Source organism: Scleropages formosus, chromosome 22 (assembly GCF_900964775.1).
Source record: "Scleropages formosus chromosome 22, fSclFor1.1, whole genome shotgun sequence".
Classification (NCBI taxonomy): Eukaryota; Metazoa; Chordata; class Actinopteri; order Osteoglossiformes; family Osteoglossidae; genus Scleropages; species Scleropages formosus.
This window is the reverse complement of record NC_041827.1, coordinates 7,664,861-7,683,159: the sequence shown is the minus strand read 5'-3', so window position 1 is coordinate 7,683,159 and position 18,299 is coordinate 7,664,861. Positions and strand designations below refer to the sequence as shown.

Genomic DNA, 18,299 nt, shown 5'->3' with positions numbered 1-18,299 from the left:
GATTTGTGCCGACCCAGCTAGGAAAGTACCGTGTGCGCACATCTACGCTGGGTTGGCATTGGGGGCAAAGCTGTGACTCCAAGTCGAGCACCTTTCCTGAATCGAGGGGTTGGGACGGCGTCTGGGACGTCCCCTTCGGAGAGCATCAGCAGGCAAATACCACAGTATTGCGCAATACACCCTGTAAGACTTCAGACTGAATGATTTCTGACTCTGGTGACTTAAACAGACATGTTGCTTCTACCAGGCAGGAGGAATCAGCCTCTTCGTGTTACAGCTTCAAGACAGATGGCCTTTGTTACAGTTTGAGTGTGGTGAAAGTGCACCTTCAACCTAGTTTCATTTACGCGACGGTCTGTTCAGCAATAACTGACAAGCATGGAAGAGCCACAGTGCTGCAGTCTGAATCATATACAAGACAAGACAACAAGATGGTATTACTTTGTGAACATATTCCCAAGCAAATGTTTCATTTCTCAACAGAGTGCACAATAAGGCTGCAGAGCTGTAATGGACCTCGACCTCCTCTCACTGCTTTTCTTTTTCCTTTCAACATTTCATTCGTACGGGTCGCTCGTATTAACAGTTCTAACCGTTATCTTTGCTCGTTCCTCCATTCCGGGAGCTACGAATGTCATCTACCTTCAGAAATGTGCTTCATTGTTTTTTTGTTCAGTACTCATATTTAAATTGTTTAGAATCTGACAGCAAAACCACCAGATGGAAAATTACCATAATACCATAGATATGATCATCAACAGAATTAAAAAGAGATTCATGGCTTTAGAGTGAAGAAGGATATCAAAATTAGACGACGGAACTCACGGATCTTTCAGACGGAGTTCTGCGGACTCTGCTGATCTTTTTACGCGTCTTTATTCATCTCCTTCTGGCTTATTGTGTGTTTCTCAGCGGCGCTCCTGATATTGCTCTTCCACAACATTGTGGGAAGGAAGGTCACTCATGCTGAAGACCACGTTGGGAAAATCACACGTTGCAGGAAAAAGCTAGACCTCAAATCCCGCGCCGCACGAAAACGGTTAACGCCTGGGACCCCACTGCACGTAACGCCATCCGATCGCCGGGAATCACGGGAACTGTTCTTCGGCTTCTGTCCCTAAGATCCTCAGACATGAAACAATCACCCAACAATCGTTGAGGAAGCAGCGCTGTGAGCAGTCATCCCAGGAGATCACCTTCAGACCAGCCACGGGGGGCGCCAACGTCTATAGACTATAAATGCACGTGTGACCTTTTCAGAGTTTTCCGTTACACCGAATCTGCTCGCTGCTTCGCTCCCGCGAGAGCTCACGCTTGTCGGCGTAAGCGGCTATTCATCATACAAAGTCATCTTTCGGCCTTCTAGTCGAGCAGAGAGACAGACGGGGCGGTCCAGCGCCTTGTAAAGCGTGGGTTCTCTGACAGAGCCGCGAAGTTCTCAAGGGCCAAAGCGAGACGCTGAACAGTTTGATTCCGGGCATTTCCGTTATTTGTTACATTTGCGTGTAACCGACCGATCGTATCGATTAAACGCAGCGAGCGTCTCCTCCTCCCGATGGTTCCCTCCCGCCTGAGGCCCGGGTGTGCAGGGGGCCCTCGGCCGAAACCTCCTTTCTCATGACTACGCAGTGCCATCGCTCGCCACGTTATTACTCATGGGGCACCTGTACTACTCTTCCCCCCCGTTCTGATCTAGCACCCAAGGGATTTTGTGCAATGCTCCTCTCGTTGTACCGCGCCGCATCTTGGAGGCCAAAGCTGTACTCGGGCACAAAATGACATGAGCCACGATCACTTGAAGCAGCTACCTCACATACCGTACCTAACGTGATTTTTCTGGGTGTCGGACTGCACGGGGTGAGAATCCACAACACCAGAACGACAGGAATACCCACGTGAACTGTGGCATGATACAGTACAGAACAGTAAGCGGCCATCGGCGTTGTGTCTACTGGATCTACTGAGCTACACGACTGGTCAAATATACAGTATGACTGGTTTTTCCTCTATTTGCTACAACGATGATCTCAGAGTGAGCAGAAGTGACACAAAGCATAGACATTTACAAGGAGTCCCACCAGCGTTCGTATTGCACCTTTCCCTTTCCCCTCCCCCGTACTCTGTCCGTCAGTCACTAAGAGGGAGAGGGAGAGCATGGGGGTCTTCTCATGGGTGACTTCTTCCTCGTCACTCATTTGGGTATTTCTGACTTATTTCATGTTTTTTTTTTTTTTAAAGATGTACTCCTTCACAGTGTGCTTTTGGAAGTTCCTTGCCCAGCTGCTCCCAGCTGGAGGGTATGTCAGTAAGGAGAGAAGAGGATTGGCCCGTGGGAGGTGCGGATGGGCCCAGGAGCGGGTCTTAGGAGGGTGTGGCTGAGCGGTGGACCCTGGAGCAGGTGGTGGTGCGGATGAGGACCCGCTGCACGCAGAGCCAGCTGGTTCGATGACGCTGCAGCCGCCATCGCTGCGGCGACCGCCAGCGGGCTGGGAAGAAGGCTGGCGCCCAGAGCTTTGGAGAGGTCCTTAGGGAAGGACAGCGAAGACTGAAGGACATGGTCGGAGCCAGAAAAAAAGGAAGAGAGATGGTTAGTGATGATGCTGATCTGTGATCTGGTGGTGATCTCTTAACATTTAGCGAGCGCCCCAGTGAAACGCCCCAGTCGGAATATAATTGGATCCTGCCAAAACGAGCCGATGTTACTGTCCACTTTAATGACGGCCACTAAACGAACCGTAAACGTGGAACACGTCTATTGCGCTCAAATCTTTGCACCTTTAATCATCCTAAAGAGCCTGGGGTGAAAGTCAGACCGAGGGGCCTGTTCGGAACAGGGAGCAGACAGGTACCGTGATGTCGGAGTTCCGATGCTTCTTGTGCCGACTGAGCAGGGGGTTGGGCTTCCCAGCAACCCCATCCCGGTGCCTTCGGCTCGAGATGTGCTGGAGATCGAGAAGCAGAGCGTTTACGGAACCGGGTCGCGCGCTTTGACGCGCGATCGGCTCTCGCCGTGGGGTCGGCTAACGGGGAACCCTCGTTTCCCAGAGCGGCTGCTCTCCCGCGAAAGCCGCCTCTCTCGCATGCGGAGAGCCGCTTTATTTGCTCGCAAGCATTTTTCCGCGTGTTTACAAACGTGAATTATCGGCACAAACGCTGTGGTGGGAAACTTCAGGAAATCAGTTTGCGAGTTGGCTCGATGTTTTCTTTTTCACCGCTGCGGATGTTTAGGTTAGGCAGCGAGGGGCAGACTGGTGACAAAGGGCTGGATTACGGCTGGTTCTGAGTGATCGGGTACAGCTCCTGGCCCATGCTCATACGCGGTTAGGAGCGACGTTGGTTAAAACAACACACTTTAACATGCAAGTGCCAGCTGGGCTAAAGGAAGGCAAAGGTGGTCAGCCTTGCTGCAGCTATGTGTGTCTCCCTGCAGGAGCAGGTGATGGGTTGTCTGCTCAGTGAGGAGTGGTCCTTCGCCCAGGGTAGAGCTAGAGCAACTCTGCTTCTACTGACCTTGCACCCCTGAAGTGCCCTCACGAGTCTCTCACCTGTTTGAGCTGCAGTTCAGAGTTCACACGCACATTGCAAATCTCACAGTGGAAGGTGCGTTCCTGAGTGTTGGGGTCCACAGAACCCCCTCCCTGCTCTGTGCTCAGTTTGGGCCCCAAGCGAGGGTACGCCTTGATGGGTCCAAGGCCACTCCGGGCCTCCAGGATGGTTTTGTGTTTGGTTCCTGCGGTGCACATGAAGACACTCTGATGAAATCGACGGGGTTCCAGTCCTTAACGCCAGTGACTGTATTGAAAAGGTCAGATGATTATGAAATTACCTGAACTTTTCAACTCATGAAAATTGTGGCTTCTCTTCAGAGCTTTGTAGTCACCCAGAAAGAAGTCATTTTAATGTTATCAGTTCCAAGATAGTGAAATTTGCCTTCAGTGGCAGTTCACATTTTTTATTATTATTAGTATTAGGTACTTTTCTCCAAAGAAATATACAATCACTCAATACAGTATTCAGTAACAAAAAGCTTTAGATGCAGAAACATGACTGTCAAAGCACACCTTGTTTTTTTGCTGCTAACGTTTTCCTGGTGCACATTTCTCAAGTAGTTGCCTATAGAAGTGATATTCACACATCAAATACATGCAAATCATAGCAGATTGTATTAAAATTAATATATGTATCTGTTGGGAGATTGGGAAGAGATTAATTTCGAGACTCTTCTTAAATGCAAGGAGGGATTCAGCAATTCTGAGGAAAAGAGGGTCAAAACTGAGCATCAACAAGCTTTTGATTTCAGTGTGTGTGTAGTTCTAACTACTGGACCTGGCCCGCTGCCCGAGTATATTGCTCTTTATTACTGCTAAGCTCTTAATGTCTCTTAAATGAGCAGCTCATCAAATCAATAGTATAATTAAGAATTAGTAAAGTAAATTTTCAGCGATGGACTGGTGTCTATTTCAGGGTCTACCCCACCTCAGCCTTTGGCCCAGTGATTCCAGGATAGGCTCCAGGCCACCATGACCCTAACCAAGACAGGCGGTTAATGCAAATGAGTAGAGTAGAGTTAATTTTCTGTAAATTTTCTCAAGGAATATTTGTTATCCTGAGGGTAGAAGAAATTTGTGTCAAGAGGGTTTGTGGTTATAGAATATACCATTTAATTCAATCATCTTGAACCGTAAAACAATAAATTCTTATTAATCATAAAATAATGATTCATCTGAATAAACCTTTGTAAGCGATTAGTGTAAAAAATACACGTATTCACTGTAACCCCTAATCACCCACATTGTATTTTACATGACGTTTATGCTTTTTTATCTCATACATTGTATTTGTATGAGCAGGAGAAGAAGCATAAAACTAATTACCTGTCTTTTCATCATTTTAGGTACTCCACCACTAAAACTAATTATAGCGAGCCCTCAAGTAATCCATTTACTTTCAATAATAGGTCATTAAATGCAAGGGCCTTCCTGGACTAGATGTCTCTGCTGTAGTCAAATAGACAGATGACACATTATATTGTGTTCTAACTGTTCTACCAAAGGGAAATGAGTGTCTCTGCACCCTGACACTGTTCCACCATGAAACAGCCAAGGTGATTCTTACTGCCATCAGCAAATAAATGGAGTGTAAAATGTAATTGTCCCATTGGGTCCAGTGTCAGCTTGGAAAGCGCTGTTTTCACACTGACCACTAGGGGGCGGTACTGTGGCACACAGTATGTCCAGTGCACTGCATTTTCTGGCCACCTTTTTTTATTGAACACTAGATTGAGAAAGTCACTTGCTAAGATTTTTTATTATAAAAAAATTAAGAAAAAGATTATAGTATATATTCCCTTAGCTGTTTTCAGCTTTGGCTCCATTATATATTACCTTCATTACGTTCAATCTGCTTTAACGGCAGCAATTTCGTGGTGTTCTGAATGGAGAGACCATTCTGCGCATCAACACTTAGAGCAGTTAAAGCATGGATGTGAACGTAAGGGTTTAAGAATCAGTTCTAAGTTTAAGCTCTAATTACAGGCAAACTCTGGGCAACTTGGCCATCGCTAACTGAATTTTTTAATAAACTAATGTCACAATTTTTCTGCTGTAGTGGAGCCAGTATGACACATAAAACAGGAATTTGTTTTTAACCAGTGTCAGGCTCATAAAAACACAACGATAAAAACACAATAAATGACTGGTTTCATATTGCCTAATCACGGGTTCATGCCCGCCTGGGTGTGTAATTGACAGAGACGCATGAGAAATGAACGGCAGCTGAGTGGTGTCCTGGACCTTACAAGCGGCAATAATTGCCCCTTCTGTCCGCGCAGAAACTCTGGCTTTTCGGACGTCCCAGAGCGACAGGTTGGGTTTCGAACAAAATAGAGGCTCGCAGACATTCGCAATGGGGCGAAACAGCACCTAAGAGTTGTGGAAATGAAAATTGCCTACACATTTTTGTCCTTTCAGTGCTCGTGTATTTTGGTGGCAGAACCTCTGATCACGAGTTTTTTTTCCGGTTTGTCTAATACCGATCAGATGCCCCCCACCCCTACAACTCACTTCTTTTTACCCCGCTCCCTCTCGCCACCCACCTCAAGCTCTTGCGCAACATATGATTTCATGCTCCTATTTTTGGAGGGATTGTTCATTTCAGATTTTTCAGAGGGTGAAGGATAAGTGATTGAAATTAGTTCCAGACTCTCCTCTTTATAGAACATCATTGGGATCCAACAAAATCTTTTAACAATAACTTGCCTCGAGGCAGTGGCTCATATGTTCATACTATCTGATGCAAATTCACCCTGTACACCGTGAAGTGCAGTTTTTGTGTGTAACATATGCTTTATTACACCTGTGTTTGCTACATCTGGAAATCTTTGTCTGAAAAACCGGTTTCAGAAGGTTAACATGCAATTTGAGTTGTTTGGCCCCATTGCGTGTGTGTTTCCTTTTTACACCAGTTGGTATGTTTGTGAGTAAGGTGTAAAAGTTGCTCATGTTAATTTAGAATACATTGCTCTTGAAATGCAAAAACCTTCAGATAGTCTTTTATTACCTTTTGTCATCCACAACTGCTGTTGTATAGTGAGACCCTCCCAATGTAACATACACACACACACTCATCATCATCATCATCTGAAACCGCTTGTCCCATGCAGGGTCACGGGGAGCCAGAGCCTAACCTGGCAGCACAGGGCGTAAGGCTGGAGGGGGAGGGGACACACCTAGGACGGGACACCAGTCCATCGCAAGGCACCCCAAGCGGGACGCGAACCCAAGCCCCCCCGGAGAGCAGGACCCGGTCAAACCTACTGCGCCACCACGCTCCCCTCCAAGCTAATATAATAACTGGAGAATATACAGTATTAAATGTGAAAAAAGTACATGTAGAAATACACACACACACATTTTCTGAACCGCTTGTCCCATACAGGGTTGCGGGAAATAAGATCTGCATTTTCACTTCTGCTCATTTTTACATAGCGCTGTACTCAAGTGACCCAGAGCTCTGAAGAACAGACTGCACACAGCTGTTACAAGTGACAGTGAAAAGGAAGCAAAAAGACAACAAACAGAGAGCTCAGCCTGTTAATGCACTGATCTGAAATTAAGCATCTGGCAACTGAGGAAAGGAAAACAAAAAAACTCCCAGGCTGTGCAACTGGGAGAGAAATAAATCTCTGAGTGCTCAAATACCAGCAGATGCCCAGCCCTCCTGGGAACTCGGTTGTAATACACAGTGTCAGCTGCTTCTATAGCTAAGAAGTCCAGTCGAGCTGAACAATGCACAACTGGCATCACTGTGGACAGGAGGCATAATACAACAGTCCAGTATTTGGCATAAGAACTTCCCTCCCGTCAGATGTGTATCGAAACATTTTGCTGAACAAGGCCAGGAGAATGTACCCATCGTCCGCTAGATTCATACCACCACATAAGGCAAAAGCACGGCTGGGAAAACTTGAACACAGCCAGAACATCAGCATCGGAGCTTTCCTCATTAAAGAAGCAAACAGCCCTATGAGTGTACTCCGGCGCTTGTGATCTGAGTAAGAGCTATTGGATGCATGAATAATGCAGCCCAGTCTATACCTTTGAGGGATTAAAGGCTCCTCTGTCTTGCAGAAAGGAATACCGTCCACCCTCGGTGATGTGCAAGTCATAAATCAAAGGAGGGATTGCCGTGTCATTTGAGTTATGCCCGCCGATGTCAACACGTACACTCTGAAAAATTAATCACTGCATCTTTTTCCTTGCCGATTACAATGTACTGTATCGCTGCCCTTTCCCAGCCTTTCCTGGAGCATACGTTGCTGTCATAAATCTTTCAAAGGCTAATTTTTTTTTGACATCATGCACAGATCATGCCAGCCTCTCAGTTCGCTACAGGCCGTTGGTCATTAACCTAGCAACATACACATTTCACCTAGTGAAGAGCTGAGCATCACACTCACACTTACCCCAGTGAAGTACCCAAGATGATACTCTTACATCCCCCCAAAGCAGCACCCAACACCATGGGCACACTGCCCCTCCTTGAGTACCCAGCATCATGCACTCACTTGCCATGTTGGTGAACACTTTGCCGCATAATGAAGTAGTCAGTACCGCAAACGCACACTTGCTCTGGCGGACTACAAAGCATTGCTGAGGCTCACCTTTGTTGTGCGCCTCTAGCTGCGAGAGGGAGTTTACAGCCACTTTGCACAGTGAGCAGTACAGCAGCTTCTTAGCCTTGTCCTCTTCCGATTCGGAGGGACTTGGAGCCGGGGAGGGGGCCCCTGGGGGTCCCTGAATGGGCTGAGGGGTTCCACATCCTGTGGAAGAGGATGAGGAGGAAGAAGAGGTGGTGGAGGAAGGGGTAGGGAGGGGACAGGGAGGGACAACGGTGACGTCTGGGGTCGTAGGTCCGGTTAGAGGAAGGAGCCCAGAGGCCAAAGGCAGCCCGTTGGACGGATGGGGTTGGGCCTCATCTGCAAGAAGCAAAAAAGGGAAATGAATCATGCTATCAACAGAAGACAAGAGAGGGCATCACCGTTTCCTGTTATGCTCATGGGGGACAGAGTTAATCTTCTTGCATCCTGCAATCTGATGTTAAGTCAGAGCAGGAGGATGAAATGTGCGCACAGCCAAGGGCGCCTTGCAGACGTGTATGGAAGCAATGTCCCAATATGTTTTTTTCCCCCTTGAACAACTTAGTCGGTCATTCCAGTGAGTCATTCCTGAAGCGCAAAGTGCAGAGTAATGCGGTATACCGCTTTTGATTTCTGCAGGAAGTGGCATCAGCTTTGTGGCAGAGCTGTTACACTCAATGGTGCAGATTTATCTTAGATAGTGTTCCTGACAGGAGTTCCTCAGCACTGAGACTTTATTCACTTCTCGACGTTGCTTTGGGACGGAAAATGTGTTATTTTAAGCAGCATAAGAAAGAAAAGGAGCATGATTTTATTTATTCATACGCGACCAAACCCGAAATCAAAGCAGCTCTCGGCTTCGCGAGAGCAGAGAACGGCGTCGCTGCGGAGACCTTGCGATCTTATGCGATGCTCGCGGCACGTGTCGCAGGTTGAGGTGCGCGAGGCACCCGAATCGGGAAGGAAATTATTTCCAAGTTCTGTCTGTCGGCTTCATTTAAACCGAAATCTCTGTGGACAAAGAGAAAACTCACCAGACCGCAGCTTCAAGTGTTTCTAGAATGAAGAACTATTTTCTGTCAGCTTGGGAGCCCTAAAATACTTCGGTATATGTACACGAGAGTCCATCCATCCATCCATCCATCCATCCATCCATCGTCAACAACCGCTTGTCCCGGTTATAGGTAATGGAAAATCTGACACATATTTGTGTCTTTGCACTGTCAGCACTTCACTGAAACGAGCGGAGGCGTAACAACAAAAGCAAAAGCACATGGAATGGTTTTTGGGTGACTTTTCCACTTTTAGAGGAGTAAAAAGCAAACGCTTTGCCTGAATGCCGTTCAAAAGCCAGGCTGGTGGGGGAACCTGCGCTTTCCAGGCCAAACGAGGTCTCGCGATGGTGGATTTTTCCTGCATGTTCCTTTCCTGCATGTCACAGAAGATGTGCGCTGGAGGCTCACCGACCGTTTCACATTGACGGGTTCAGGAGCTTGAAAAACCCCACTGGATGAAAGCGGTGGGAACCAGAAGCAGATACGTGAACAGACCCTTCCCTACATCTTGGTCTCGCTGGCATAGGTCGGCAATGGCAGCGGTAACGCCTGGGGAACGGGGGGCCTTGAGAAGGAAAAGGGCCAAAAGTGTGAACGCGCACACAATTCCCCAAGCTCATTTATACAGACACACACACACACACGCTCGGATTTTTGATGCGAATAAGCCATATGGCTTGAGTTAAGCCACCAAGGGATGGGAGTGGCAGGACCGGGAGAGGCAAAAGGGGATGAGAATTTGACCTTCGAACACATCGCTGTGGGAACCGTACAACATACACGGGAGGGAGTGAACTCAACAACTTCTGCAATATTTGTCCCCCTTTAACCTCATATACTGCAGAAACGTAGGCCTCTTCGGTGTACTCATTGTCATCACGAATCCCCAAGACAGCAGGATAACGGTCTTCGATGTGCGGAACATTTTTCACCCTGTCATGTTGCCTAATTTCAAACAAGTATTTCTCAGGGGAAGCGGCTGACGTACATGGGATCGCTTAGCCGGCGTGCAAGCGGCAACCGGCACCCTGTTTCAGCCACAAACGTAAAACTGAAACGGCTCAGATACCATTGCAGTTCAGCTGCCAGCATTATGCGAACTAGCGTTTAATGTCTGATGAAATAACAAACCACGCCGAATGCCGTGTGTTAATGGTATGCCTGACCGAGCTAATCTAATATTGATGGCCTTCACCCGAAACCACGGTGTCAACACTTTATTGTGAATATAAAGAGTATCATCTTTTATGGCTCTCGGGGGTGGCCGCCTTCTTCTTTTAGCTCTGCGATTGATCGTATGTTCGGTCTGAAATGGACCGCGGCGATTAGAGCGGTTCGGATGTGTGATGTGTTGGGATAAACAAGCACAAAGCAGCATCTCTCCAGTGTTTCGAAGGGTTCAACGGTGGGGATAATCCAGAACGCAGGAGCTCCGCCCCCCCGTCCTCCGCGACCCTCCGTTGCCTCCGCCGGCACCCCCAGCGGCACTCGTGTGCGGAGTTAGCGGTTAACAAGCTGTGCAACCTGACGCCGGCGGATCGCGGCTGTGACGGGCAGCTGATTAATTATGGAGCGCGGTGTCCGCTCTCTTCGGCCCCCGGCCTCGGCCGATCGCCAGGTTATGACAGCTTGCAAAACAATGCCTGCAAACGGAGGAGTTCTGAATAAATAGCAGGTACGGAGCTTGTCATTAAATGAAAAGTACCAAATTAGCAGGCTGTCCTTGAAACATGCGCTTAATGTCACGACGGCAAAAACTGTGCCGAGGAGCTCATCGGACCCGTGCTGCATTTCACCGTCTTCCGCTTCTCTGTGGAACTAAATTAAGACATTTTCACGATCTGAGATAACGATAATTTACAGGAAAAATTCGAGCTAATTTTGCATAAATTCATTGCTGTTGTTTCCCCCCCCCCCCCATCAGTTTAACGCAAATCTGTTCGTAAAAATGACATTAATTCTTAACTCTGTATAGCCTGTTATTGGATGGAGCTTGTTTGCTTTGCTACACATTACCAGCCGTTACCCTCCGGTGCTCATGTTGTCATTTTATGGCCCTTTTACAACATGTGAAACCACTTTTTACACATTACCCAGGCAGGACCGCGTGCTAATGTGCGTCAGTGCACACTGACTTGAGGCAGGCATCAGTCAAAGAGACTGCGGTTACGCTTAACACAGGGACCAGCTCTGCTGCACCACCCAGTTTAGGCCAGTGTCACAACCCCCTCCCCCCGAGTCCCCTTCCATTGGGCCCCTTCCCTCATGGATCTGTTTACTCCTGGAAGACTTGCGGTGTTTTTCTTCAGAGTGATACTCGGTCTCATTTCATTTACTGCCAACAGTTCAGAGAAGTTACTTTGTTGGATTCCAGCACTGAAACAAAGTGGGTATAAGTAGGGTGTTAGCGGGTCCAGATTTTAGTTGACGGCAACACAGTCGCAGGTCTGCCTCTTCATCCGGACCGAAAGCATCCTTGGATCAGTAGTTTAAGAATCTAAACAAAGCATTAGATTCCACATGAAGCATGGGAATACTTCTCACTCCTAAGCCCCCGGCCATGGCTTTGGCTCGATAAGAAGGCCATGTAATTCTATCAGCTCTGCGTTACATGACCGACTGGAGCCTGCACTGTTGAACCTCTACCCTACACCCCATCCCCTCCCTTCATTCCACTCAATGGTCTTTTTCATGAAGACTCATTCCAGATGTGAGCAAGGTCACTGGCTTCCAAAGGCCTGTCAGATCTGTGAAAGTTTTGCTTTAGAGCTGGTTTTACAGAAAGACAAAGAGTACAAGGCTCAGATGTACAAACAACAGTGCGAGACCACGAAAAAGAAACTCGGGCCGGCGAAGGCGTTGCTTCGCTCATATCGGGTTTCGTATCGGGACGGACATATGTTACATCTGGCATGAAACTGCTTCTTCCATTCAGAATTCTTTCAGACTGACATCACTGCTCAGCTGGATTCCATACAACTGCAAAGTCTATATGAGCCAAAAACATGGAGTAATTCTTCAGCGCTAATGATTCTTGACACTTGGGCAAACTGAAGACAAACAAACCAATCATTTAATATCAGATGGATGCATTGCCATATCGGACACATCTCTGAGCGAAAAAGCCTTAATCGCAACCACATCCTGTTTCCTGCAGTCACTAAATTCTTGTCAGCGCAGTTTGAGCAATGGAAGTTTTTACCGAGATTGAGTTGAGTTGTGTTGAAGAGAGCGGGGCGGCGCTCAGAGAGCACTGAAAAATTAATCGAGTTGTCTGGGAGTTTGGTAAGCAAATCCTCACGGGTTGCCTGTGACAAGCTACTGCTTCGCCACTATGGATCCCGCTCCGTGAACCCTCATTCTCGTATCGGTGCCTTTCTTGCGCACTGGGCCCCTGCGGTCCGAGAGATGGTTGGAAAGAGATGGGGGACGACACTAGCTGGCATCACCAGGAACCCCTGCAGCATCCTCCATGCTCCCTGTCAGCCCACATAACTATCTGCCACCGTTTTTTTGGCTGCTGTCCATTCAGACCAGTTCTATCAGTTATATCACTGCTCAGTACCAGCTGTGTCAGTCGTATCAGTGTGCCGTTTCCGGGCCCCTACTCTGACTTTCTTCTGTTCTCCATCGTCCCCTGTAGTGTTGTTTCGCCTGTTTCTCTGTCCACTAATTCAGTATTTGCCCAGCAAAAAAGATCTTGTGTGCCCCAGTATTTTTTAGATTTTCATTTGAGCACCACAAGCCCTTGGAAAAGATCCCGATAAGGACAAAGACGGGGATGTCCAGGCTACCAGTCGTATGGCTGGCTCTGTAGAGGACAAGAGCCTAGTACCAGCTGACACACACATGTACGTGGAGGACATTGGACCCATTCCTGTGAAAGATCAATAGGAATCACCAACTGAAAGTTCAAACTGTGTCATCAAGAGCTGTGAAGGACAAGGTGGGTGCAGTCAACAGGCCGCCCATGTTGTGCCCTCTGTCCATGACTATTACCCTGCGATCAATATTTATGGAGTTGTATGTAGATATATAGTTATATTTTTCCCATACACAACACCCAATAACTTAATAGCCCTTCACCGACTGAACACAGCACAAGGAGTTTTTTGGATTTCTTGCTTATTCTCCTCTGGTGTGTGTGTCAGACGTCGGTCCTTTGCGGTAATGACGGCAACAATGGCAACGTGTTGTAGTAATTAGAAAAAATTTAACAGCGTTCTTGTTTTAGATGGCGGCCAACTTCAATATAGCTTAAATTAAACATTTACAAGTTTGGCTAGAGCGGTACTCTGCAAAAAGTGTTTACCAAAATACCAAGAAATATTGCTTTTCTAAATGCAACATAAAGATTGATGCACTGACTTCTCTCTTCCTTTTTAAAATTCTAACATATTTCAACAGTTTTACGTGAGTTTTGTATGTTTGGCCAACTAATAGTCGAAATAGTTACAGCATTTGTCTTTCATTTAGAAAATCAAACAACTTTTCAATCCTTTTGTTATTATTTTTCGAGTTTTACACAGATATTTCAAGCCCGGCGTACAAAACGCGACTAGAATGTACTACAGAAAACAACAGGATGTGGTTTTTTTTCTAAAGGAGTCACGTGCTGCTTTGCCAATGAAATGATGAGTCATGCACGCTCACCTTGTTTGCTGGGGTCAGCATCCGAGGTGGCTGGTGATGGTCCTGGGGTGGAAGGGGAAGCCGTGGGGGGAGGGGGCTTGTCGCTCTCCTGAGGGCGACCCTTGGAGGTCTCAATGCCTTTGACTCTCCTGGCATGCCGGTTGCCTTTGTAGTGAGCCTCGGCCTGACTCTGCCCGCAGTGGAGGGAGGGGGAGGGTAGGGAATGGAGAACGGGACGCACTGGTCAGGTTGCCACAGGAACAAGTGACAAGCAGCGGGCAAAGTGCACAAAACAGACAGATCCGGTAGAAACCCCAAGCGTGGCCATGCAGCATTTGGAGGCAGAGATGCGCGCTGCACCCCGACATTGCTGGAGTACCCTGAGAGAACCTGCAGCGCCGATCAGGATCTGGAATCCTCCAGGGAGAGAGAGTCCGCTGCACTCAGCCACCACTTGGATGATGAAAAGCACAGCTGATTGGCCTCTTGCCCAGACACTGACCTTATTCCAGCCACGAAATGCAGCAGGTATCGCAGTGGTCAGAGCCGCTGCCTTCGAATCCCATCTCCCGCTGTAGCAACATCGAGTAAGACACTTACCCTGAATCGCTGTGGTAAAAATGACCCGGCCGTGTACATGGATAAATCATTGCGAGTTACTTTGGAGAAAAGTCACAGTTAAATAAGCACATTTAAATGTAAAACATTTGACTCAGAGCTTCTTAACCTTTTCTAGGGCAACACGCCCCTTTGAAAACACTGATGGAAGCTAAGGACCACTCCTAAAAAAGAACATCCAATTAATTAAGAGGAAATATTACACAGAATTTATTCCACCGAAACTTGATTAATTTCCAACAGAATTATGTCACAGAATAGTAATAGCATAGAAATATTTTGCATTTGATTTATTTTTTTTTATTTTCTTAAATTAGTGTGATTTTCAAGGCCCGTCTACAATTCACAGACTCCCAAAGCCCATCCGCCTACCCCCAAGGAATCCCCGCACCCCGAGTTCAGAAGCCCGCGCTAGAGAGATGAAAACTAAAGCTGTTCTTCAAGGCTGAGGAGCAGCCCGGTTTTACTAATGACACCAGTGAACACGAGGGACACATTCTGTCTTAAGCAAGGAGCCATTTGTCCTATAGGCCGTACAAAGCTGCCTATAGCGACACGGCTCAGCAGTCGGACACCAGAGATCTTATTAGCATGAGCTGAAAGACAAGTCTTAGCAACAGAACACCGCGTCACCTGCCTGCTTGTTTAAACTCCATGAGGGAACTAGGCTCCCCTGCCACACCGCGCCCGCCCAAGTGTGGTACATTATTAATAAGCGGTTGGTGTAACTCTATCCGGCCAAAAAATTCCAGTGTTGCCTTTCAGCTGATGCTGAAAGAGAGACAGATTGTCCGACACAAACACTCTGACTTGATTATTCATTCAGTATGCAGTTTCTGGATGTACATAGCATCAGATGGCAGGCCTGCAGGCTATCCATTGATATGTGCAAAGTGTGTTTGTTTTAGGGGTGCGGTGGCGCAGTGGGTTGGACCGCAGTCCTGCTATCCTGTGGGTCTGGGGTTCGAGTCCCGCTTGGGGTGCCTTGCGACGGACTGGCGTCCCGTCCTGGGTGTGTCCCCTCCCCCTCTGGCCTTGCGCCCTGTGTTACCGGGTAGGCTCCGGTTCCCCGTGACCCCGTATGGGACAAGCGGTTCTGAAAATGTGTGTGTGTGTGTGTGTGTGTGTGTGTGTGTGTGTGTGTGTGTGTGTGTGTGTGTGTGTGTGTGTGTGTGTGTGTGTGTGTGTGTGTGTGTGTGTGTGTGTTTGTTTTATTTCACCTTCACCCGTAACCCCCTGTTTGCTGAAAAGCGAATACATGAATTCTTGTTAAAATATTTAAAATCAAGAGGGAAGATCTTGAAACTACTTTCTCGATCTTATGCAAGGCGCGGAAGTGTTAAAAACGTAGCAAACTAGGATATGACCCAACGGATGGGATATTTTTGAAAACATTACCGCGGCAAAGAGGGTGCTCGCGGAGAGATTGCCGCTTCTAAAATGAAGGTGTTGGGTTTCCATTTGTCAGCATACAATCCATTTCAGATCACCGAGCGGCATAAGCCCCTCCAACACATAAGCAGGCTGAACGAGAGGGCTGCTGCGGCAGAGATTACCACTAAGCAAGAGGGCCACGGTGACACCTGCATCTGCTTTAGCTCTCTGAGCAAATGAAGCGGCACAAAATTAACAGGGCAGATTTCACATGTCAAGCAGCTGTAGCTCTATATATATAAACCTCACTCCTGCAGACCCTTCTCCTCATGGTAGGGCAGCTGCTCCAAAGTCTGCATATTAAAAAGGCGAAAAGAAGTTTGAAAGCTGTAATTCAATAACGGCAGTGTGATCTGAGGACGATTTGAAATGTAGATGGGAAGATCTTTCCGGGGTAGTCGTTTAAACAGCAGAGCCTTCTCGGAGCTCAGCATGGTGTCATGGGAGATCATTGAAGTTTATGATGATGGTGCTTAGATAGATGTCATTATGTAAATGCGACGGGGATATTTTGGAGCGAAGGGCATCATTCCCACTGAGGATGGGGAGGCCATGACAGGAGGATTGCCAAAGCAGGCAGCAGAACATAGGTGAAAGGAAATGGTATGGAACACGGTTCGGTACGGCGTTCTGCACTGCGACACGGAGCTCCATCTCAGCGTGTCTGACCGGTTCTGAAAACAGGATTATTTTCTGGTGAGGCGAGCAGCGTTTTGATCTGGATTAGAGAGAAACGGGGAGCGGATGGGCAGATAAGAGGAATGTGGACGAAATGGGAAAGACATTGGAAAGTAAGAGAGAAAAAGGCTGCCAAAGAATGTAAGGATTGAAAGGAGGGAGGGAGGGAGGGAAAATGCTAGGAGATGAGGAATGGGGAAAGATATGCAGGAGCACAAATGAAGGAAGGAGAGACAGATAAGAGCGAAAGAGCTGGGAGGGAGGAAATTTTCATTTAATTCATTTGTCCTCTTGCATAGCTCTCCAACACGGGGGGCTCTTTGGCTCTTTGATGTTTCACAGCAGAGCAAAGGAAAAACGCGGAAAAAGAGAAGGGACCGGCACGACGGAGAAGCGCTCGGTTTCCAGACGGTTGAGCGGCTACGGGAGAGCGGGCCGGGCCGACGGCACTGCGGCAGCGCCACGCTGTGCTCCGATGCGGCGGAGGCCACGCTGTGACGTCAGTCCTGCAGCACGGCGGGGTTACGCCACCCCAACAGCCTGCACACGCCTGGGAAGGACCAGCTCCGCCGCTCTCGCGAAGTAGAAACCGATCGCGCTTCATTTCGTCCATTAAACGACAGCCCTCGCAAGCTAGAAGCTCATATATCTTTCATGGGCTGCTTTCTTGCGGCAGATTCCCGCAGAAAAATGGGCAGAGCAGTTCTAGGGCTTTGTCGCGTCATGAGGGTGTTCACGCGTGATCATAAGTTGCCCCACCCTTGACATGCAACACGAAAGCTTCTGAGATTAGACTCAGCCCGTTACCCTAATGTGTAATTGATGGCTACAGGAGCCAGTCGTGCAACTGGGTGAGGCAGATGTGCTGTGATAGGACTGCTGGGTAGTTTTATTTTGCGATTTTATTCCAAGTGCCTCTCCTTTTAGTGCTTTTTGGTGCTGGTCCTCTGCTGAGATGTTGCTGTTCTGGTGATTATTGCTACAAAATCTGCACAAAAAAGCTGTTTGAACATTCTTATTTCAAATCTGGAGAGATTTTGGTGGCTAGAGTCTACCCGACTACATAAGCTTCGGGCATCTGGTTTTCTCAGAGCGAATGAGTGAGGGGTTTTGGAATGCTCCTCCTTTAGCATCCTCAATATTATGTATGGATGTCTGCTCAGTTCAAAGGCAATGGAGTGAGAAGAAAATAGAGTGGAAGGGTTGTTTAAATGAGAGGATGTCTGTAATACGTTTGACTTTCCCTTCCTGGGAGAGAACACAGATGTCAAAGGTGTTGTACTGCCAGCCTTTTAGCTCCAGAGAAGAAAGATGAAACCAAAAAATGGAATGAGATGTATAGATCACGTAATCAATAAATCCAAAAAAACGAAAACAAGTTTGGACTATTTTGGTTATACGCTCTTCTGCTTAGTGTGACTTAATGAACTGGACATTTATTCTGAGGCCAAAATGAGCAACATCCAAAACGTCATTTTGATTCTGTACCATGGATCTCAACCTCTTTGCTGAGACATTCTCCCTTTTTAAGAATCCCTTGCCGAGTGCAGAGCTTCTCCTGCAGGCTTGCGTTTGGGCTTTGAAATCGGTTATCTCAAGCCATTCTTAATGGTTTTATGCCCCGGTGAGGTCACTTGGTGAGGGTATGTTGGCTTTCCACTACTATGTCTTTATGTGATGGTGCTGCCGAAAACAAGAAAAGCTGGCTCTGCAGCCAGGGGCAACACCCGGCCGAAATATAACCC

At 47.6% G+C, this 18,299-nt stretch overlaps 1 protein-coding gene across 3 annotated transcripts in view; it reads right to left on the bottom strand.

Annotated features, from left to right (window-relative positions):
* Positions 1–200: 200 nt before the first annotated feature.
* LOC108918501 (zinc finger protein 385A-like) overlaps positions 201–18,299 on the bottom strand; it is a 61,563-nt gene continuing 43,464 nt past the window's right edge. For 2 of the 3 annotated variants that reach the window (XM_018725821.2, XM_018725823.1), the window contains 5 exons: positions 13,846–14,014; positions 8,162–8,476; positions 3,546–3,730; positions 2,850–2,942; positions 201–2,545 (listed from right to left, as the gene is read on the bottom strand). In XM_018725821.2, coding sequence (XP_018581337.1) covers positions 2,303–2,545; positions 2,850–2,942; positions 3,546–3,730; positions 8,162–8,476; positions 13,846–14,014 — 1,005 coding nt within the window. In that variant the 3' untranslated portion in view covers positions 201–2,302. The remainder of the gene's footprint in view (positions 2,546–2,849; positions 2,943–3,545; positions 3,731–8,161; positions 8,477–13,845; positions 14,015–18,299) is intronic. The other variant, XM_018725822.2, reaches the window with a different exon arrangement.